This window comes from Hakea prostrata, chromosome 8, assembly GCF_041222555.1.
Source record: "Hakea prostrata isolate BN-2017 chromosome 8, UWA_Hpros_2, whole genome shotgun sequence".
NCBI lineage: Eukaryota > Viridiplantae > Streptophyta > Magnoliopsida > Proteales > Proteaceae > Hakea > Hakea prostrata.
The window spans coordinates 7,767,419-7,790,863 of record NC_142607.1 but is presented as its reverse complement, the minus strand read 5'-3'; the positions used below and the strand labels follow the sequence as shown (position 1 = coordinate 7,790,863).

Genomic DNA, 23,445 nt, shown 5'->3' with positions numbered 1-23,445 from the left:
GTTGTAATTCATTTTATTGTGGTTGAAGCCATTCGTATGATCTCCTATTGAAGTTTTTTTGCTATAACTTTTTGCAATCCTCTCTGGTATTTTTTTTTACTAGTTTCTGTACTGTGTATAATTGCTCCAATACAAAATAAGGTTGGGTGGTCCAAATTATTGAAATTAATGGCATATCAGCAGTTTTAGTTGAGCCCACTTACATCGTCCTGGACTACTATGCCCTTTCAAAAATTGAAATAAAATTTTAATGATTTTTGAAGTAATCTATGAGAAAATAAGCACTGAATCCTTTCAGTCACTAACAATGGGACTGTGTGATTGCATCCTTGAATTGGATTGTGTCGAGCTCGCTTTTTATCTGGAGAATTCTGCTTCAAATCCTCCTTTTTAGGCCTTCAGTGTGGTTGAAGACATTTGAGCTTTGATGAGTAACCTTAATTCGATGTCCATTAGTAAGTGTTCCTAGATATAACAACAATGTTAAGAGACTCTCTAGCTAGGAGAGCCCTTAACAAGTAAGACAATTGATCAACATCCATCCACCCCTTGGATACATCTCTGTAATTAGGACTCCTTGAGCTTTGCTTGCTTTTTTTAGTAAATTTACTTTTTATTTGAAGGGAAAAAAAAACTAGGAATGGGAATGGGGAGCGGTTAAGAATATCTTTCTACGATAGGGGAAATTGAACCTTTCATTTTTTGGGGACCATGTACTCCAGTAACCAGTTTTAACCCCCAAATTAGGACTGTTTCCATCATTCATGGTATATATTTAAGGTGACCATGTCTTGTGGGGTACTATTCATGTTTCGTTTCTACATAAAAAATTGATAACTCTCTCATTCATTTATTGATACTTTAAAGATGTGGCGGGTTTTTCTTTAAGAAGTGGATGTGTTTCTAGCATGGTGTTGGCAACCTGTTATATAAAAACAATAAGACGAAGAAGACCATGGGTTCAAACATCCACACCTACGCACCTACTTGTTAGATGTTACCGGTAGATAATCAATATGCCAATTTGTTGCCTAATAGGAGACCTTCTTTCACATGTATGTTTTATTTATCATCCTGTTTAATAATTTTTTGACCAAAATACCCTTTGTTTTTTTTTTTTTTTTTTTTTCAATTTATTTGTTTTAACAGAACTAGGGCAAGCAGAAATAATGATGAAAATTACCCAAAAATAAATCAAATCAAGAGAAACAAGAAAGAAACAAAGTGGAATTAAGGGAAGATATCAAGTGGGACAACTGGAGATAAGGATGAAAAACTATCCTACGCCTAATGATAATGGCCATTACATTTAGCAAAGAAGTAACAGAAGAAAATAATAGACCATTTCTGCGATGTATTCAGATAATGTTATTTGATTAGTGAAATATAAGAGCAAGGTGGTCAGCCACAGCTGGTTTGAAAAGCCTAAAATTAATGACTCTGATCACTTCGCCACAAGTATAGACCAACTGCGCAGCCGGAAAAACAAACATACAATTGTTCTTTTCTGTTCTTACAGGCTCATATATAACATTTAGATCAGAACGAAAAGAGCAAGAAGAATAGTAAAAGAGAGGTACGGATCATAGCTGAGTGTCGATCAGAATTTTCTTCACCCAGAGGGCCAGTGCGTCAAGAAAATTTGAAAGGGAAAGAGAGAAGAAGAATACATGAAAGTTTAAATCTTTACTAAAACTGAGAATGATATATCCAAAAACACTGAGGAAGAACCAATTGGACAATTGTCACTCTCCTTATTCAATGGGAGAAGATCCGATCGAACTGGGTTTAATTCAATTGGACAATGTCAGGCTGCCATCAAAACGATAGCCATTGTTCTCTTGTGGTCTCTTCTAGCTAGCTTCCTCTAAGAGTGCATACTGGTTAATGAGGCTCCTGCAACTGTGGAGTCTGGGGAAGATCAAAATGTTTGCACCCTACCTTTTCTTTCGCAGAGAGCCTGTGACACCACTTTGGTCATGATTGGCTATTTTAAATTTTTTTAATTATTTTTAAATTTCACTGGATATCCAAAACAAAGTGTAGGGGAAATTGGGAATAAAGAGAAAAGAATCATCCTGCAAAGCCCTCATCTAGGAGTCCGGATCATCTCCCAGACGACTTTACAACCACACATTATTGTGGGGCCCATAGGATTAGTGGTGAGATTCTTTTTTAAAAAAAATGTTTTATTGTTTTTTTTTTTTACTTGTGGGCCCCACCAAAGTGTGTGGTTGTAAAGCCGTCGGGGAGTACAGAGTGCACCCCCAACGGGGAGATGATCCAGACTCCCGAACTCCTCATCTAGTTGCCAACTGGTTCAACACTGCTCGGTAGGTCCAAACTAAAAGTTTGCATTATGTTTTTGTCCAGACCATCTTTGTGCCACCCGAGCAATTGGACGACTTCTTATGAACTTCTTCAATGTTACCCGAGTAGATGATAGATCTGTACTCGCAAAGGAAGTTAGAACAACCTGACATAGTGTTGGTAGGAAAGCTGCCTATGACATAGGAAAACGCTCAAGTTAGTCTAGGCATAACAGTTGAAGTCTTTTAGAGAGGTTCTCAAAGCATAAGCAATAGTAGTAGATAGTTATTCACATCTTGCAAATCTCTTGAGTTGAGTTTATAGAGAGGGTACTTTTTAAGCAATTACTCCACGGATTTCACCCATTTAGTGAAGACTGACGCAAGTTTCTTTAGAAAGCTCAAGAGTCCTCATGAAGAGTGGCATGAGTTTTCTTGGGAAGCACAAGGGTCCCGAATCCTTCCTGATGAGGGGTTCTTCACATTAATTCCAATAGGATTTTTTTCATGCTTACCTCGCTAGGGATTCTTTGTACCTTCCCCGGGGGGCCTCTTCACTTGTACCCCTACAGGTTATGGGCTAGCCTAGCCAAGGGGTACTCGGGTTGATTCCTTACCATTTCACATTGGATTTCAAGTAATGCACCAGAGTTGGTAGATATAAGAACATGTTTAATTAAATGCTTGAAGGAAAATCAAGAGTTCACTAAACTGAAAGGAGACTAGCAATGGTGCAATTTATGTTATATTCGGTGCTCTGGCGAGTACTCTTTGGTGCAACATTTTATGAGCATGAAGCATGCTACATGCATCAATGATATCAAGAGTGTAAAGAGAGTAAGCACTAAAGCTTCCTACATCTAGCTGAAGGAACTAAAATGCGTATTTGAGATCTGCTTATTCTCAGGCTCCCAAGATACCAGACCTTATTGGCTAATAGAAGAGAATGTTTGTGGTCATTTTCATAATGATCATAGCATTTATGGGTTGTTTCAAGTTCCAATATCTGTGCATAGTAAGAAGAGTTCAACTTCAGTGTTGCGCATTAAGTGTAACTCGTATATAGAGGCAGTTAGTTCAAAGAGGTCATAGGTTCAAACTTTCGTTTTTCTACACCATTATGGTGATCCTGTTTTATGGATTCCTTTCATATGCTACGGCATACAAAATTAAGAAGTTAAACCCCATTCAATTATTGAGACCTTAAAAGATGTGGTGGGTTTTCCTTTTTCTAAAATCTCATGTCATCTGCTTTTATATATCAGATTCTACATAAAAAGGCTGGATAATGCTAAGTATAAAACACAGATAGATCTACTTACGCATGAATTGATCTCATAAGAATTGGGCCTTTATCCTATATCTTTTTGTTAGGTTTTTTATTAAAATCTATATTATCTATATATTAAGTTTCAAAATTAGTTTTTGCATTTCTTTTATTTAATTGTTTTGTTTGTGTGTGGGACCCTTGAGATAAGGGTGGTAATGAGGCACCATGAGGTAAGGGTGGTAATGAGGCACCATGAGTAAAGAAGACCCTTCATGACCATGGTTAAAGGAGGCCCTTCATGACATTGGTCATGGGTGGTAATGAGGCACCATGAGTAAAGAAGACCCTTCATGACCATGGTTAAAGGAGGCCCTTCATGACATTGGTCATGGGTCTTAAAGGTCTTGATCATGGTGATGAGGTGGGCTAACTTGAATGGTGGAATTACTCAAATTCTAACTCTTGACCTTTATTTCTCATTTCAACTTCATGGCCATTCATAGCCATTACCATGAGTGGGGGTTAAGGTCTTTGAATGGGTTAAAGCCTATTCATTCCAAAGAAGTGAATATGAGAGTTACTTCCCCAAGTAGTGGGGAGGTTAGGTCAAGGGGGTTTATTCACATTAGTGGAGGAGGGACAAACCATTGATTCTCCATTAGTGGAGAATTGATTCTCCCCTTGTGGGGAGGTGTGGTTTGGGCCTATATAAACCCAACTCTTCCTTGCATATGGTGTGCTATTGTGACTCTCCTCACTCACATTATTTGTTTTACAAGGTTCATTTCTTTCTTGAGTTGTCTAAGTGTTGTGCTCTAGCTTTTGGCTCCTTTAAGGGACTAGAAGAACTACCTCATCTTCTAGTTGGAGGTTGCTTTATCTTGGAGGTGGTGGTGCGAAGAACCCTTGGTAGTAGGGTGCATCAATTACCTTAAAGACAGCATCAAGGTGTGACTCAACCTCATCAATCGGTGGTTCGTTCGGTTGCTACTTCAAGCTCTTCAAATTTGCTAAAGACGATCTTCATCTCTCAATTGTATTGCGATTTCATCTTTGTATGTTTGAAGAATTTGTAATACAATTACCCCAACAAGTTTAAGGTAATTGATTTGGAAGATCCAATGGCAAGTCTTGGAGATGGCGACTTCAACAAAGACGGAGACAACAACATTGAGGTTGTTGATGGAGTTAACACCGGAGGAGATCCTTCAAACAATAGCGTTGAAGGTAATGTCAACAAACAAGGTGACGACACTTTCGTTGCCATAGATGGTATGAGATATCCATTCCTTGCTACTCATGATTCAATCCCCACTAATGTAATTCCAACAAAGGATGATCTTATCCCGGATTTGGGTAAGATGAGGATTGTCACTGAGTTTGACAAAATCGAACAGTTTGGAGGTCAAAACTTCAAAAGGTGGAGGCAAATGTTGCTATTTGCTTTAGCCCAAATTGGGGTGGCATTTGCCTTGACCGAACCCATGCCGGAAAAAAAGTATTGATCCTGTTAAGGAGGGCAAAAGGGTGGCTTGGATTCAAGCGGACTACCAATGCAAGAATCGACTCGAATGCATTATCTAATGACTTATACCATGTGTATAGTTCATTAGAATATGCTTATTCGATTTGGGATGCTTTGGTTAAAAAGTATTCTCTTGAAGATGCTTGGTTCAAAGAAATACTTGGTGGCTAGCTTTCTAAATTTTACTATGAAAGATAGTGACACAATATCAACCCAAATTGATTTATTTCAAATTGTGGTTGGGAAGCTAGCAAAAGAGAAAATGGTCTTACCTGAAGAATTTGTAACCGGTGCTTTGATTGAGAAACTTCCACCTTCATGGAATGCTTTCAAGATGTCTATGAAACATAAGAAGACAGGATTGACCTTAGACCAATTGGTTGTAAGGATCAAGATTGAAGAAAGGAACCGGTTCAAAGACAAAGGTGAAAAAGACCTTGGAGAAAGTCGCCTAAAAGCGAACTTGGTGGAAACCAACAAGCAAAACAAGAAGAGGAAAAGTCATCAAGAATATGATGAGTATTCTAAGAAGAAGAAACTGACTTGTTTTGTTTGTGGAAAGGTTGGCCATTTTAAGAAAGATTGTAGGTTCAAGAAGAAAAAAGTTGAAAAGGTGAACCTAGTTGAAGATGATGTGTTTGTAGCTATGATCACAGAAGCCAATTTGGTTGAAAAACCAAAGGATTGGGTGTTGGATAGCGGTGCTACAAGACATATCTGTGGTGATCTCAAGATGTTTTCCTCCTATTCCATGGGCTCAAATGATGAAAAGGTTCAAGGAGTCTAACTCTACCCGTACTCTGTAGCGCGACTCATTAGACCTAGTGTAGGTTCAAGTCCGAAAGACACCTACAACGATGTGTCCTTTAGTGTCTAATAAAGTCACAACACGAGTCCTTTTTTGCAATTTTGAAACTTGTGGGGGATTGTTAGGTTTTTTATTAAAATCTATATTATCTATATATTAAGTTTCAAAATTAGTTTTTGCATTTCTTTTATTTAATTGTTTTGTTTGTGTGTGGGACCCTTGAGATAAGGGTGGTAATGAGGCACCATGAGGTAAGGGTGGTAATGAGGCACCATGAGTAAAGAAGACCCTTCATGACCATGGTTAAAGGAGGCCCTTCATGACATTGGTCATGGGTGGTAATGAGGCACCATGAGTAAAGAAGACCCTTCATGACCATGGTTAAAGGAGGCCCTTCATGACATTGGTCATGGGTCTTAAAGGTCTTGATCATGGTGATGAGGTGGGCTAACTTGAATGGTGGAATTACTCAAATTCTAACTCTTGACCTTTATTTCTCATTTCAACTTCATGGCCATTCATAGCCATTACCATGAGTGGGGGTTAAGGTCTTTGAATGGGTTAAAGCCTATTCATTCCAAAGAAGTGAATATGAGAGTTACTTCCCCAAGTAGTGGGGAGGTTAGGTCAAGGGGGTTTATTCACATTAGTGGAGGAGGGACAAACCATTGATTCTCCATTAGTGGAGAATTGATTCTCCCCTTGTGGGGAGGTGTGGTTTGGGCCTATATAAACCCAACTCTTCCTTGCATATGGTGTGCTATTGTGACTCTCCTCACTCACATTATTTGTTTTACAAGGTTCATTTCTTTCTTGAGTTGTCTAAGTGTTGTGCTCTAGCTTTTGGCTCCTTTAAGGGACTAGAAGAACTACCTCATCTTCTAGTTGGAGGTTGCTTTATCTTGGAGGTGGTGGTGCGAAGAACCCTTGGTAGTAGGGTGCATCAATTACCTTAAAGACAGCATCAAGGTGTGACTCAACCTCATCAATCAGTGGTTCGTTCGGTTGCTACTTCAAGCTCTTCAAATTTGCTAAAGACGATCTTCATCTCTCAATTGTATTGCGATTTCATCTTTGTATGTTTGAAGAATTTGTAATACAATTACCCCAACACTTTTTTTCTTTTTGGGGATATATAAAAAAGAGATTTAGATAGGCTAATTAACTTCTAACTTGTATTTACAATTTCAGAAGGAAAGAGGTACTTTTTCCATCTCTTGTCTTGATCTTTAAGCTCAGATTGATGGAGCCATCGATTACATGGGTTTTGTTTTGCATGAGAACAAGAAAAAAGAACCCAGATGGGTTTCGCATAATAGTGTTGATGGTTTGGAGTCCACAGGGGTTCTTCAATAATTACTTTTAATTCTAGATTAATAGTGCTAAATGGGTTTGATTCCTTTGTCACCTAATAGTGCTGATGGCTTGGAGTCCACAGGTTGTTCAATAATTAATTTTAATTCTAGATTAATAGTGCTGAAGGGTTTGATTCCCTTTGTCGCCTAATAGTGCTGATGGTTTGGAATCCAGAGGTTGTTCAATAATTACTTTTAATTCTGGATTCTGTAAAGTCCATACAGAAAGTGTATCTGTATTTTCATTGGAAAGGTAAAAACTTCATCATTTTGAAAGTTATGATAGTTGATATTTTTTAACTATAATTTTATGACTATGGTAGTGTCCTACTAGGTCTTTTCTAGTGATTTTGGTAAGATGAGGATGAATTATAGAGCAAATTGCACTTGGCACCTCAAAATTGAAGTTTTAAAGCACTGACACCTCACTTTATGTTTAAAAAATATAAAGACTTCAAAATTGAATTTTTATTGGATATATTTGTCAATTATCACTAAAAACAATTAAATTACTGTTTATTTTAAAAAATATTCGTATAATAAATAGTGTCTGAAACAAACATTTTCGGAAAAGTTTAAATGTCATGTCATATGCTTTTATATAAGATTCCACATAGAAAGGTTAGATAATCCAAAGTATAAAACACATAACTCGTTACTTTCGTTGGGCGAAAAAAAATAATTACTTTCAATTCTGGATTGGATTAATAATTTAATAGTGCGAAATGGGTTTGATTCCCTTTGTCGCTGATGGTTTGGATTGCGCTGCAGGTTGTCCATTATCTCCCATTACAAAAACGAACCCACATGGGTTTCTGGGATTGATTTTTGGATTATTACTTATTAGTACAGATAAAAGCGTATTTGTATTTTTATTATTAGAAAGAAAGAAAAAAATACAATTTTAACTAGCCGTTACAGCTGTTTATATCTTGAATTCTTCAATTTTTCAAGTTGTTCTAACCACAGTATCTTGTGTCGGCATTTATCGCCGACACAGGCGGATTTTTCGCCATGTCGCTGGGGGGCGACATGAAACCCCCCAGCGACATCGACTTTACCAAAAGTTGGCGATATATCGCCGACTTCTAGGCGATATATCGCCGGCGGTCGAAATTTCGATAGATTAACAAAGAAAACCCATGGATTTCTTAACCCAGAAGCCCCGTCCCTGTTCTCCGTTCTACCCTAGTCCAAATCTCTCACTATCATCCATCCTAAGAAGGATCCATGCCGGTTACTTCAGAATCAGTCACTCCTTATGCAGCCAAGCGATGCTATGGAAAACCCTAGGCCAACCCAGCTCCCACCCCAGCGATCTCCAACCCTTTACCCACTTGGTTTCCACCACCGTCTCCATTGTCCTCTGGTCTCTCGTCCGCCTTGCACTCCTACTCCTCTGCCTTCTCTATCTTCTCCGATGCTTTTTCTACTTCAAAATGGTAAAAGCAGAGTTCCTTCACAACGTGGGAATCAACTATTTCTTCACTCCTTGGATTTCATGGCTTCTCCTCCTTCAGTCTGCTCCCTTCTTCGCCCAAAAAAATCTGATTATCTTGTTCTTTGGTGGGTTTTTTCGTTGTCCGTGATCGTTCTCGACATCAAGATCCATGGTCAGTGGTTCACCAAAGGGAAACGATTCTTATCGAGTGTGGTGAACATGCCAGGCGTAGGTTTCACGGTGGTGCTGGTTTTCAGAATCGAGAAGACAGTGATACAGTGTCATGGTGGTGCTGGGTTTCTTTCCCAAAAGTCGGGCGACATGTCGCCCGAGTCGCCGTGTCGCCACGGTCCGACACGGCGACATGAAGCGACATATCGAACCTTGGTTCTAACATCCAAAGTCTTTGTTAGACTAAATGTAAGACGTGGTAGTCATGTGACTTGATACTAAAATCATTGCAGCCACTCATTATTTAATATATGCTACTTATTATACTACCACTAGGTTTTAATATATATATATATATATATATATATATATATATATATATACACTACCACTAGCGGAAAATTATGTTCTGACCGTTGATCTAAAGTTATTTATTAATTTTTTTTTAAAGAAAGAGGGGATGTAGTAGTGGCGACCTAGCGCTCCCCACTACGCAATGTTCGGACTTTTTATCGAGTGCGACCTATGCAAGCATTAGCCCTGTGCACTACCAGCCCAAGCACTGGCCCTGTCAGCGGAGCCCCACCGGAGGCTTAGTATAATCCACAGAGTTATCTAAAGTTATGTACTGTAGTCGAAAGTATCTGTAATTATATTGCATAACAACCCATCCGATCATGGGTTGATGTGATGTGATGTGATGTGAGGATAAGCCAACAAATCAATACCAACACAAGTACTAGCTCAATCAGCAGAGCTTTACTGGAAGTTTAATATAGTTTCAGAAGAGCAGAGGGAATTCAAACCTAGAATATGAAATTTACCAAACCATGCACTTGGAGGTGAGCTTAAGACGACTAACAAAATATATATATATATATATACTCTTCGAAGAAATCAACGGCGTGGCTAGCAAAGTAGGTACACACTCCACGTAGTGCGCCGAAAGCAGCACTTGTGCGACACATGACACACTATTCATAAATAAAGAAAGTTGTTGGGGTTCCGTACTTCCGTTACAGTAGCCCAAAGTATATTTAATGTTGACGGCAGGATTTATAGATTATATTCTGACCGTTGATCTCTAAGGTTTTGTAGCCAAAAGCATCTGAAATTCTATTGCATCACAGCCAAACATGGATTAATGTGATGTGAAAAGCTCTTCTTGCTTGTTGCAATTTCTGCAATCTCTCTCTATCTCACTCTCTCTCGCTTCCTGTAAAACACACAAGCTCTCTACTGGTACTGAAGTATGTTTGATTTCATAAGCCCAGTTATAGGATGGATTCCAACTTATGTGATCGATCCTCTCATAGCAAAGTTTCGGCTCATAAAAGACCTCGGGAAGAACATTAGAGAATTAAAGAGCGCAGAAGAGAGGCTCGATGGCAGAAGCAAAACCGAACGAGAAAAACTAGATAATAAGAAGAGGCAGGAAGGTGTTGACCCATCACCAGATGCAGAACGCTGGTTCACTCAAGTCGATGAAGCTGCTGCCGACGCCAAGAAGCTGTACCTGGAGCAGCAGAGCAGAGGCGGAGCATGTTCGGACTGGTTCTGCTTCTTCTCACGTTATCAGCTGAGCAATGAAGCACTGGACCTCAAGGTACGCGTGGACAAGTTGCATGAAGAAGACCCAAAAGCCGGTTGGACTGCAGCTTCTACCTCACAGAAAGGGAAGCAGCTGAACACCATTTCTCTGGAGAGTCAAAGCACAGGATACTTGTTGAAGCATAAGATAATCGAAGCGGTGGTGGGCGATGAGTATCTCTTTGTTGGATTGCACGGAATGGGAGGGATTGGGAAGACGACAATCCTTAAAAACGTCTACAATCACTTTACAAACACAAAGGACTTTGAGTCCGTCATTTTCACTACGCTGTCGGCTACACCAAATTTCCAAGAAATGCGAAAACAAATTGCACAAGGCTTTCGGTTGGATGTGAACGATAGCACCGACGACAATGATGTCAAACAAAAACTTTTCCGACAAACAGATAAGTATCTCTTAATATTAGACGACATGTGGGAATCGAAGCCGCAGCAGGTTGATCTTAACGAAATTTGCATTCCTGCACCAACCAAGGAGGACGGCTGCAAAATAATAATGGCATCTCGATCGTTGAAGGTTATGACAAAGTTCGTGATCGAATTTGCAGGAAATGATTCTCTTCATACAATTCCAGTGGACAAGCTACCACCAAATGAAGCATGGGATCTTTTCGTGAAGAAAGTCGGGGAGACTCTGATTAGATCTCAGCCAGGAATAAAAAACCTCGCCGAAGAAATTGTTAGAAAGTGCGATGGATTGCCATTGGCTATAACGGTTGTTGCTGGCACCATGTCAACAAGAAAATCACAAGGGGAATGGAGAGACGCTTTACGCGAAATGGGACGATTGTCAGAAGCAACAAATCTTGAAGATTTCGAAGAAAAGGTATTTAAACTTCTTATGTTTAGCTTTGAAAAGTTGAGTGAAGATGAAAAATCTCTCTTCTTGTATTGTTGTCTTTTTCGAGAGGATGCAATCATTTATAGATGTGATTTATACAAGTATGGCATTGGTGAAGAAGCCCTATGGAATAAGATACCGAAGCTTGGGGATATGAGAGACAAAGTTGATGTTCTAATTGGAAATCTTCAAAATTCATCCATGCTTGAGGATGCCTCCACATTTATGAGCAGTGGATCCGTTAAAGTGCACGATGTGTTGCGCGAATTTGGTTTGTCGATAAAATCTCCCAAAATCATTGCAAACGGGGCAGGTAGAGTCTCAGAATGGTCAAAAGCAACAAAGATATCATTCTATTCTATAGAGTCTTTACCTCAGTTGTCAGATGATTGTCCACATCTACACACTTTTTTAGTGCTCTCTGGATATCCTTTCGACGATATGATGGACATGCCCCAATCGCACTTCCTAGAGCACATGCCTACACTTAAGATACTTCATTTGATCGAATGTACAAAAATAAGAAATTTGCCACCTTCATTATCTCACCTAGTCAACCTCCGCTCGTTGAGCTTACGTTGTTGTGAATCTCTAGAAGAATTGCCGCCTGAAATTGGAATGTTAGCTCAGCTCGTATCCTTAGACTTGAGTTCTTGTCGCATTTTAAAAGGGCTACCAGTGGAGATCAAGGAGCTGAAAAATTTAAGGCATCTTAGTATCCGCTTCACAGAAAGGCTTAAGAGGATACCATGCGGACTTCTATCTGAATTGCATAAGCTAGAGGAGTTCGATAACATATTCAGCAAATGGAAATTGTCCACCAACGACATAATGGAATTGGGCAAATTGGCTCACTTGACTCTTATCAACATCCATATGAGGAAAGTGAAGGTGAATCCACAATTGTTGAATCCATTAGCTAAATGCTTTACAGGAGAATTAACAATGTGGAATTGTGATATTGATCCTTCAGTTTATTCGAACATTCCAAAAACCACCACTCAAGGGTCGTACAAATTTGTGAGCTTCTACTCATGCACAGGTTTGACACGTGTCCCAACTCATCATGGTTATACTTCACTGAGAGTGGTACGTTGTCAAGATCTTAAGACATTAGTGATGGTAGAGGAGGAGAAAGTCGATGAGAAGAATAATAATATAATTGCTTTTCAAAACTTAGTAAGCCTGATACTTGCTGAGCTACATGAATTGGAGACAATCTGTAGCGGAAGGATTCCTCCACAGCAGCCACTTGGCCCTGGATCATCATCATGTTTATTTTCTAATTTGGAATATATAACAATAAAGAGGTGCCCCAATCTCAAGGTGATTTTCACTAGTTGTGTGGTGCCACTGCTACTGAAGTTGAAGGAGTTAGGCGTGTATGAATGTTCTCAATTGGAATACCTCATTGCAGTAGATGATGAAGACGACTTAGATTCTATCATCAACGCATTTCCATGTCTGCAGTCAATAGAATTATGTGAGCTACCAAAATTGACAGCCGCATGCTGCAACAACCATCAACATCTTCCGGATTTGATGAAGTGGCCATCACTCTCTAAAGCATTTGTTTATCTTTGTCCTAAAGTTGAGGAGACCCCCATTTGGAGTCGAACATCCAAATATACCACTACATGATGAAGACAACAACTCAAAGATAAAAAGTTACCACGAGATGAAGGAATTGGTAAGAATTACAAGACTGAATACTTACATTTGTTTATTTCTAGTTTTGATAATATCTTTCAATTATCTCCTCTCCCTTGAATTTAAGATGCATGAATTAATGACCATCATCAAATCTCTAGTATTTTTGTTATAAATGTCGGTAGGATCCCTAGGTATATTTTTTTTTTTTATGATAGAATTTCTAGGATCCTCACTTGATTAATTAGTTTTTGGATCCGAAGAATTTCTAAGGATACAGAGCCTATAGAATTTCTAAGGATCCTATTGTTAACTATTTTCCTAACCATCGGGACTTCCTTTAATCTTTTTGTTTATCCATTGTTATTTCTAATTTTGATCCATTAATTCTTTGCTCCAAAGACTCCTTCAACGGAAGACTGGTGCCATTATTCCTCAATTACATGATTTCAAAATCTTTTCTTTTACTTTCTCTTGTTATATGTAATGCCCCCAACCAGTCATGCTATAATTACAAGATTTAATGTGTGCAGGGAGAGGAAAAGAGAAAAAGAGCAGAGGAGGAAGAAAAGGAAGATGTTGATGATGATGATCTTCAATGCTTAGACTAGGTATTACAATTCATCTCTTCCAAGGTAGTTTATTTTTTCTCAATAGCTGTGGTAATTGAATGATCTATTTTAATTATGTTAGATATGCCATGAATTTATACACATAGCTTTCAAACCTGAATCTAGGTATACACATCACACCCTTCTCCATCATTTAAATTATTGATACAGGTCAGGCTTGTATTTGCTCAGATTGAATGACTATTTATTGTAGAGTTTGCTAAATAATCCACCATTGAGTTTATTAATTATCTGTAAAAATGAGTATTTTCTATTTCATTATATCCAAGATAGGTTTTAAACATATACACCATAGGTGCATCATATACATGGAAGCCTCTTCTTGATAGTTAGAGACACCACATGCAAGCAAGTATGTTTCCATCTATAATATTTTGCATGTTTAGATACTCAAAGAGATGGAAATAATCTTGTGAGGAGATAGATGAGTTACTCTTTGTTAGAATATTTTCACATTTGCAATTTTCTTTTTGATAAAGATGACCATCTGTGGTTTCATTTGTTGTCCTTGCCTCTTGTATTTTTCATTTATTTTTACTTTTTGTTATTTTCATTATATGTTTCTCTTTCCCCCCCCCCCCCCCCACACACAAATAATTACATCAGTTTAAATTGGACCTGCTATCCCTTGTTTGGTTTCAAGCATTTTAGCTGATAACTTTTTGCAATCATCAATATCTAGTGCATTGTCGTATGTGGTTCATTTATTGGTGTATACATCATTTCAATCCCCCCCGATCAGGGTAAGTGGCCAAGTGTAATGAGATTAATGGATCCTTTATCTCTCCACCAGATATTAATTGAGGGCACTTACATCCTCTGGACAATTATAACAATGTGAATTTAAAGTAGAACCCAAGTGGATTTCTTATCTAATTGTGGTGGTAAAAATATGTGAGAAAAGCACAAACTTCTAATTTGACGAATAGAAGATTCGGACTTGTCACATCTATGTCCTTTGCAAATGGGTTTGGAACCCTCTCTCTAACATGTTATTGTGCACATACATGAATCTATTGCACATGTACTTTTCTATTGTTCACACGCACAGCATGTTCAGAGAGCATCAAAATTGTGTTTGGAGCTGCACTTTTTCCATGGCTTAACTCCAGAAGAATGGATGGATTTCATAGAATTTGGTTTCAAGCAATTGGGTTCGATGCTCTAGTCCTTAAATAGTAATTCATATTTGCGTGACCTTCCTCTCCGGTGACGGCGAGCACATAGGCTCTATTCAAGATTAGGACTCAACAAAGGTGTGTGTGGACTTCCATTCTGCACTTCTCTCAACTGCAAATCTTCATTTTTCGGTGTCTATTTTCTATTCTCATTAGCAGTTCTTGATGACTTTTTCTTAGTGATTTTGCTTTCCGGTGGTTTACCCTAATTTTTCTTTGTTCGTCTTCATTTTTATAGTCTATGAATTATTATCTCAATTCGCTGCTGATTTCATTGTCCCTCTGTAGTTTCTAATGCTTTTATATTATTATTATTATTATTCTTTGCTTTCTTCTGTGACTGCAATTGAACTCATCTGGATTAATTCTACAAAAAATGTAAATTAATGTTCACTTCAATTTGTATAACTACCTTTTAGTGCAAATATTATCAATAGAAAAGTCATTTAAAGATTTTTAACTAGAGTTAGTTTACCTGAAAGTCTATCAATGGGTTGTACTCATGTGCTCTAAGAATTTATTTGCTCTTATTGATGTCTCTTCAAAGTTAGGGATAACATCTTGGATGTTTTCCATTGGTCATCTGAGTTCAATGATCAAAGAAACACAATTAGAGATCAAAACTCTGTTTTTTTAATGTTCTTACCTCTTCTGATTTACCTAGACAGAAATTAGTGTAATTACATAAAAAGTAAAGGTCTAGAACACAATTTTATTAGAATTTTTAAAAACAAATATGGATTATGTGAGCAGATCAAGATTGTTCCACACGCCATACTCATCAAGTGGAGCTTGTCCTTAAAATTTCTTCCGCATGATAGGTTTGAAAATTAAACCATTAAGCACAGGTTTCATGTTAAAAGAATGGGATCCAATTAATGAATAACTAAATAACAAAATTGAATAGAGCAATATGATAATAGGCAATGCTTTGGGATAACCTCTATGCATGGTTTACAACGGTCAAATACTTGATAGCTTCAATGATTGTGGAAACTACTGTTACTAAACTTCTAGTATATTGGTGTTATGAAAATCCAGAAGCATTGAGAAGTTTGCAATATAAGATTGAACCAAGGGTTAGGATGCTATCTGGACATATAATGCTAATCCATTAAATTGGGCAATTCAAACAGGCTTATTAGATAATTCAGAAATAATCCAGTACTACTGTCCATATAACATGGTCTTATTCGCTGAATTGGGTCCTGAACCAAACTAAATATAAGGATTTCATTTCTATTAGTAGGGTTGATCAGCAAAATGTAGATTTACACAATTGGTGGAGAGATCAAAACTCTGTTTTTTAATGTTCTTACCTCTTCTGATTTACCTATTACCATGACTGAACTATTAAGCCCTATTGCCATTTCTGCAGCCCAGCGAACATAAGGCGGCTCACGAAAGACAGCTTCTACGGTTTTATATTCATTCTTAATCTACAGAAGTCCAATGCTTGAGCCATAAGATCATTGGAAGAAGATGCAATAATTGTATACACTGTGATCAGTCCATTATTTCAAAAGGCTTTACCTGTGATAGAATAATGGCTTCTCCTTGAGAAACACAGAGGTTCTTTATTTTCATCAAACTTACTATCTTGGTTGTAATTAAAGTTTTGCATGTAAAACTGCACAAATGAAAGATTACTTCTCGTTCAGATTTGTGGGATTTTAGCTGTAGTGCTGGCAGTCTTTGAGAGAGTTGGGGATGCTTTTATATATATTGTGGTAATGAAATATCAAAATTGAAAATATTCTTATACTTTGATCTCTTAATTATGTGGTAGTGCTCATTGCCAAATGAGCCCCCCTTGGTGCTTTGCTGAGATTTTAGAGCGACTCTATTTTAGTAACAGCTAAGTAAGCTGAGCATAAACATAGAATGGTTGCATCGATCATATCATATCATTTAGAATAATGAGAACTTCATTGTGGTCTTGTGGTTGAATATGTCTGATTAATTTTCCTTTCCCTGCAAGTATCTCTAAAGACAGCTTTGTGCTTGCAAGTATGAACGTAGATGGGTTCAAAAATACTAAATGTGAAATCTAATGCAGCTTTAACTTCATTTTCAGCTCAGGAACAGTAGCATGAACAGGTAGAAGAAGCTGAACATCCACAACAGCCTTCTGCACCCCCTGTGGGTATGCTGCCATAAAGAACAGCTGCTCTGAGCTTGTGAAACAAGCAGCCAATCAACCAATAAAGAAGCAAAGCAATGAAAAAAGAACCACTCCAATCTACAGAGGATGGGAATGCATATATCCACAGGGGATAAAACCTTAGCAAATATTTCAACCATTATCCACAAGTAGAATTTCACGTGTACCAACTACCAACCAGTCTTATCCTCTATTTTTGGCCACGTGTAAAGTGCAACTATGAGTCCCCCATCCCCAATAATCCAAATGTTATGGAAGTGATGGGAAGATAGACGCGCTTGTGGTGCACAATTGTTTCATCTCTCTTATATCAAACTCTCCTTTTATCTCGAGAACATCGATCTAATCTGCTACAGAAAGATCAAATCAAAAAGTAAGAACAAGGAAGCAGTGAAGTAGCTTAACGGACGATGATGATGGCGATGATGACGAGTATGGATTCTTGCTTTCTCACCTCCCCCAACTCTCTCACCCACCACCACCAACACTCTAGAACTACTTGTCCCTTCAATCAAACCCAGAATCACATTCCTCTCGGACAAACCCAGGATCATCAAGAGATCCTCTTTTTTGTCACGTAAGTGTTCTTTCTTTTTAGTTGATTCGATCAGTTTCCTCGTCTAATGGAGAAGAGGGATTTAGCTGTTTTTCTTTTCGCCTTTTAATTAGGTTGTCATCGTGGATCGCCGTCGCCGGAAGATGATGGAATTTCGTCAACTAATTCCGACTGGAGATCGTTCCGGGCAAGGCTAGTCGCCGGAGAACTCGCATCTAGTCCTGAAAATTCTTCTAACTCGGTTGACCCAGGAAAAGTAGAAGTAACGGCAGAGGTAGATGACAAGTGGGTCCACCCTCTCGTTGAGCCGGAGAGAGGTTGTTTACTAATTGCGACAGACAAGCTGAATGGGGTCCACATCTTTGAACGAACGGTTATCCTCTTGTTATCCATGGGTCCAGTGGGTCCTACGGGAATTATACTGAATCGACCGTCCTTGATGTCTATAAAGGAAACAACAAGATCGACGGCCCTCGACATGTCGAACACATTCTCTGAGATGCCACTGTTCTTTGGGGGACCTGTGGAGGAAGGATTGTTTCTGGTGAGGCCAGAAGGGGTTTATGGTGGTGCAGTTGGGAAGAGTGGTGTGTTTGAGGAAGTGATGGGTGGTTTGTATTATGGAACCAAGGAAAGTGTAGGGTGTGCTGCAGAGATGGTGAAGAGGAAAGTCGTTAAGGCAAGGGAGTTTAGATTCTTTGATGGATGTTGTGGGTGGGAGAAGGATCAGCTGAAGGGAGAGATTAGAGCTGGTTATTGGACCGTGGCTGCTTGTAGCCCAACTGTAATTGGGCTTTCCGCTGTTGGGTCTGTTGGGCTTTGGGAAGAGATTTTGGGTTTAATGGGCCAAAGAAAAGTTTGGTGACTACATTGCAGGGTTGATCTTTAAGCCTTGGACGCATGAATTCTTTTCCCTTTTTATGGGCGCGGATTAATTCAACTATTGTTTGTTGGATGGTTAATACAATCTCTATTACCCACTTATTTCATGACGGGGGGCGGCGAGATGTAGGAGGGCCTCATATGGTTGTTTGCGTTCGTAAGATGGAGTAAAGTGAAATTAATTCAATCAAATTGTTTCTAATTTCTATATAATATGGTTCTGGGGGAAAGTCTTTCTCCTCACGGACAGAGCTTTCGATAAAACTCCGCATTATCATAGCAGCCTCTCCAGCCCCTCACTTGTCACCCAAAAAAAAAAAAACAATCCTCTACCTATAAAGATTGAGTATCGGGAGCCCATACATACTTGCGCGAGCCAAGAGAGTGACTCAATGTTACCTTCCGCCGGGCATTTCTATTTTCTATATAATATGGTTATGGGGGAACGTCTTCTCCTCACGGACTGCTTCATGCTATCATGCAGCCTCTCCAGCACTTGATCCCCCTATACACTTCACTAATAGAATCTTGTTCGTCCACTAAGAACCTAAACACGCTTTAAGGAAAATCCATGCTCAAATCGTAACCGTTGGAATCTCCTACCATGACTTCATCAGAGCAAAGCTCGTGTCTTCCTACGCCGCTTGCGCACAGATGCACGAAGCCGCCTTCATCTTCTCCCGCACAAATCGTCAATCCACCTTCCTCTATAACTCCATGATCAGAGGCTACGCTTCTCTCAACCTCTTCGCTCAAGCCCTCACCGTCTACCGTCACATGCTCCACGCCGGAAAGCAACACGACCAGCGAACATTATCTTCGGTCCTCAAATGCTGCGCTGGTCTCTCCGCACTTCATCTCGGTCGCCAGGTTCATGTGGCCGTCTTAGTCTACGGGTTCACCCACGACTTGGCCGCTTGCAATGCGTTGGTAACGATGTATTCCAAGTGCGGTGACCTGAGGACCGCCCGCAAGGTGTTCGACGAAATGACTGAAAGAAACTCGGTTACGTGGTCAGCGATTATAGCTGGGTACGGTATGCACGGACGCTCCACTGAGGCTGTTAGGCTGTTCGAGGAGATGCTAGATGCCGGAGAATCACCTGACGCCGTCACCTTCACGGCGGTATTGACGGCGTGCAGTCATGGAGGGTTGACGGAACTGGGTCGGAGGTTGTTTGAGATGATGGAGGGGAAATTTGGGGTTGAGCCTGGGTTGGAGCACTACACTTGTATGGTAGATATGTTGGGTAGGGCTGGAAATGTCGAAGAGGCAGTGTCGTTGATTGAGAAGATGAAAATGAAGCCAGACAAGGCATTGTGGAGCGCGTTGCTTGGGGCATGTAAATTGCTAGTCACCCGAGAAACAGAGAGTGTAGATCACAAGTCACAGTAGATTCAGGTAATGTTTTACCATGGGCCTTTGATGTGGGCTTGTGAACAGTTCTGTTTGGAGTAGAAAACGAAATTGCTCAACTTCCTAACAAGTACATTCTCTTATTACTACTTACTAGACAGGCAAGTAAAGCAAGCAGGTTTGGTGGGTCAGGTTAGAAGTACTCTTGGTTTACAGAAAGTGAGAAACCCATGGTCCACTCACCCATTTGAGCTTATCTCATTTAATATTTGTACTGCTTGGCCAGACCCTGAAACAGAAAACCAAACTTTAGTTTGGGAAAGGTTCGGTAGGTCAGGCTGGGCCAAGAATTAGGACCACACTATCTTTGCTTGAAGCTCAAATAATCCCCTTAGTAGATATTCTCATTAGAAAAACTCCAACAGTTCAACTACCCATGTCTTAGGGGAACTCCATATCTACATTACAAGTAAGTCTCCCACTACTAGTAGTAGTCACTGGTTGATTTCCTTTTTTATTATAGTGGATTGTCTATATCCACTTTTTGCTTCTCTAGCCTCAAAGCTAGGAAGGGTATTTTCCTTAATTTTTAAGGGTAAAGACAATGGTAGAAAACCCTCTCTCCCCGTCCCTCTAGGATTCGACCCTAATAAATTGCATGTTGGGTATATAAAACATGTCTGGGTATATCCTTATCATCAATGAGAAGGTTGAATTTATTCTTTAAGAACCCAACATTCAACTCATCAATTTTTAAGTGGACAGAATTTGTTAAATGATAGATTTTGGGGGAGGGGTAAAAAGTTAAATGATAGATTTGATTGATCCTTTTTAGAATTCTTTTTGTTGAAGAATTGAAGTGAGTTAGCTGTGATTTGGATTTTGGAAAAATAGTATTTCTTGGTCTTGGGTAATGGTATTTTAATTGATGTGATTTAGATAATGAATTTATTAGTTGTGATTCTATCATTAAGTGTCTGGATTTAACATAAGAAAATGAAAGAACAACTTAACCTAATCATGATTCGTTGATATTAAATACTAAAACAAACTAGAGTTGACTCCATCGAATCTTGGGCTTTTGCAAGTAGTAGGAAAGCCTAGGAAGAAGAGTTGATACTCTATAAGGCATGCTCCCTTACCTTGATTTCTGGCTAATGGTCGGTCTCATGGGTGTTTTTCTAACTTTCCATCTCTTCTTTTTATGTTTGTATGATTTCTTTTACAGTGAATCGCTAAAGGCAAGAAGCTAGAGTATCATTTCTAACTGTTGAGCTTCAATGTTTTCAAGCTTTGCCATTCTTGGTTGGAGATCTTGAGCAATTGTCAAACCCACCATCAGCCAATGGAATTTTTGGGAAATCTTCAAGGGGCACAGAGAAAAAAGAAAAGTTTAAGTCTTCAATTAGGAAAGAAAAGAGGAATTCAAGAAAGGGAGAAATCACCAACCGTGTATTTTGTTTTGGTAGTACGCTATCTAGAGGACTTCATTTTTTTTTTCTCTTTTTTTTTTTTTGTTTTTTGATAAAATATCTAGGGGACTTTTTTTTGGTAACCATATCTCTTAATGGCTTTAGGCATGGGTTTATTAAATATACAATAAAAAAAAACTTATGATCATCTTTCCAATGTTTTCTATGGTCGGCATTCTTTATTGAGAATGTGGCCCTGTGGGCATAGGGGCCAATGAAAGTGCAAGTTTAGACGATGTGGGTTTTATCTCATTGAGCTATAGCATCATCGTCATCCTATTTACTGGGTAAGTTGAGTGAATTAAGTTGTCAGGCAATGGGTGCACCTGTCTGAGTAGTTCTAGACTCACCCTTAAAGTCCACATTGAAGACCCCGAACACTGAGTGAGGAGCCTTCTAGGATTGAAATTTCAAAAGGCGTCTACCAAAAAAAAAAACCTCAAAAAGCCATGGTGTGTGTCAAAATATAAGGTAGGCACATCAGCAAGCTGAGGTATAAAGCACAAGTGACTAGGACTGATAAAAAAATATGAGGGTTTTTTTAGCGCATCAACCTTCTTTTTGTCTAATTATCCTTTCTGTAGTCTCATTCTCTTAGGGCCTATTTAGTTACATAAGTCTGAAGATTTCAAATATCTAGAGATATCAAATCTATAGATTTCAAATTTATAGAGTTATAATTTATAAAATTAGATGTTTGATTGTGGAATGAAATCTATGAATTCATCCTAAAAATCTATTTGATCGACGTGATTTTTGTAAATGTGCAAATGTATAGTTTTTTTTAAATCTCTAGATTTCACCCCTTACCCATAAATCTACATATTCACATTTTTAGTGTAAAAAGGTGAATCTCTAGATTTCATGAATCTAGATATTTTTACAGCCAAACGGGTATAATTCTCAGATTCATGAATCTAGAGATTTGAAATCTCTGGATTCATGTAACCAAACAGGCCCTTAGCTATTTCTCTCAACCACATTTTTTGGAATTTATCATCCCTAACAATTTATGATTTCTAACCTATAGATTTTAAATTGGATAGAGTTACAATTTACTAAAATTTAGATGTTTGATTGTAGAGATGTCAAATCTCTGAGATTCATCCTAAAAATCTATAGACTTGAAATCGATGGAGTTATTATTTATAAAATTCAAATGTTTGGTTTTGGAATGAAATCTCTCGATTTCATCCTTAAAATTTATTTGATCGACATGATTTTTGTGAATCTACAATTGTATAGCTTTTTTGAAATCTCTGGATTTCACCCCTGTAACCATAAATCTCTGATTCACCTTTTTCTCTCAAAACGGCACATTTTTGAATCTAGAGATTTTTACATCCCTAACAATTTATGATTTCTAACGTAAGACATAAATTGGATGACCACAGCTTGAATTTAACTCAAATTCATTTAAAAACCATCAACAGTTATATCTTGAGCGACCGGTATTATTTTCTCACAAAATTCTCTTAAGATTATATAAAGACAAAAATAAAATTGTGGATAACTGGACACCACCATCAGAAAGTAAAATTAATTTTATTTTTTTTGTTTTTTTTCCTGAATATTTTTTTGAAGCTTGTCGTGGGAAAAGTCATGCTACCTCAATGGATAAGTTTCTTGATTTATAAAAAGTTATCTTTTTGTTCATTCACCTCACTTAACCAAAGAAACTCACATTTTGATTTTTTTATGATGAAAGGTTTAAATGTACCACCTTTTCATGATCGTAATTGTTGACACAGATGAAACCCTTCAAGCAATTGTGTCTTGTTAAATTTCATTTAATCAAATAATTAAAATTAAATATTTTAACTTCTCATGTTGTTCAAACATTATTGATAATTACAACTTAGTTCAAGGTAACTCCTTGATAACTGTTTGGCGGTTACCTAATAGTGTTTAATGGGAGCACTATTTCTACAGGGCTTCTTCTAAACCTGTATTTTGAGAAGAAAAAAATTTACAGCAGTTTTCTGTGAACTTTGGTCCTCAATTTTGTTAACAAAAAAAATTCTATGTCTTTCCATCATTCAGTTGCTAAGGAATAACTTGAAGAACTTGATTGACATCACAAACAACGACCTTCTCAGAGAGAAACTCACAAACTGATTTTCAGAAACAACTTTTCATGGTTGGAAGTAAGTACATTATCTTGTCTTCCGTATGATTGAACTAAAAGCATGACTAGTTAGGTTATTGAGTTCAATATTAAGTA

At 38.3% G+C, this 23,445-nt stretch overlaps 2 protein-coding genes and 1 pseudogene across 3 annotated transcripts; all 3 read left to right on the top strand.

Annotated features, from left to right (window-relative positions):
* Window positions 1–10,131: 10,131 nt before the first annotated feature.
* On the top strand, window positions 10,132–13,949 carry LOC149006606 (putative disease resistance protein At5g63020). Its single transcript, XM_089165489.1, has 2 exons — window positions 10,132–13,021; window positions 13,515–13,949. Exon 1 carries the CDS (start codon window positions 10,132–10,134, stop codon window positions 12,970–12,972), a length of 2,841 nt encoding a protein of 946 aa, XP_089021615.1. The 3' UTR covers window positions 12,973–13,021; window positions 13,515–13,949.
* On the top strand, window positions 13,157–18,428 carry LOC149006605 (PPR containing protein (DUF179)). The gene is made up of 3 exons (XM_089165488.1): window positions 13,157–13,175; window positions 17,389–17,532; window positions 17,625–18,428. Exons 1-3 carry the CDS (start codon window positions 13,157–13,159, stop codon window positions 18,374–18,376), a joined length of 915 nt encoding a protein of 304 aa, XP_089021614.1. The 3' UTR covers window positions 18,377–18,428.
* A 445-nt stretch (window positions 18,429–18,873) lies between these two features.
* On the top strand, window positions 18,874–21,229 carry LOC149006604 (pentatricopeptide repeat-containing protein At3g26782, mitochondrial pseudogene; annotated as a pseudogene). The gene is made up of 2 exons (XR_016175195.1): window positions 18,874–19,794; window positions 20,978–21,229. The product of XR_016175195.1 is annotated as a pentatricopeptide repeat-containing protein At3g26782, mitochondrial pseudogene (transcript).
* Window positions 21,230–23,445: the final 2,216 nt, after the last annotated feature.

Excerpts from the sequence above, each read along its gene's own strand:
- LOC149006606 (XM_089165489.1), top strand. The coding sequence starts at position 10,132 with ATGTTTGATTTCATAAGCCCAGTTATAGGATGGATTCCAACTTATGTG.
- LOC149006605 (XM_089165488.1), top strand. Across the intron at positions 17,533-17,624 it reads GAGATCCTCTTTTTTGTCAC|GTTGTCATCGTGGATCGCCG; the intron begins GTAAGTGTTCTT and ends CCTTTTAATTAG.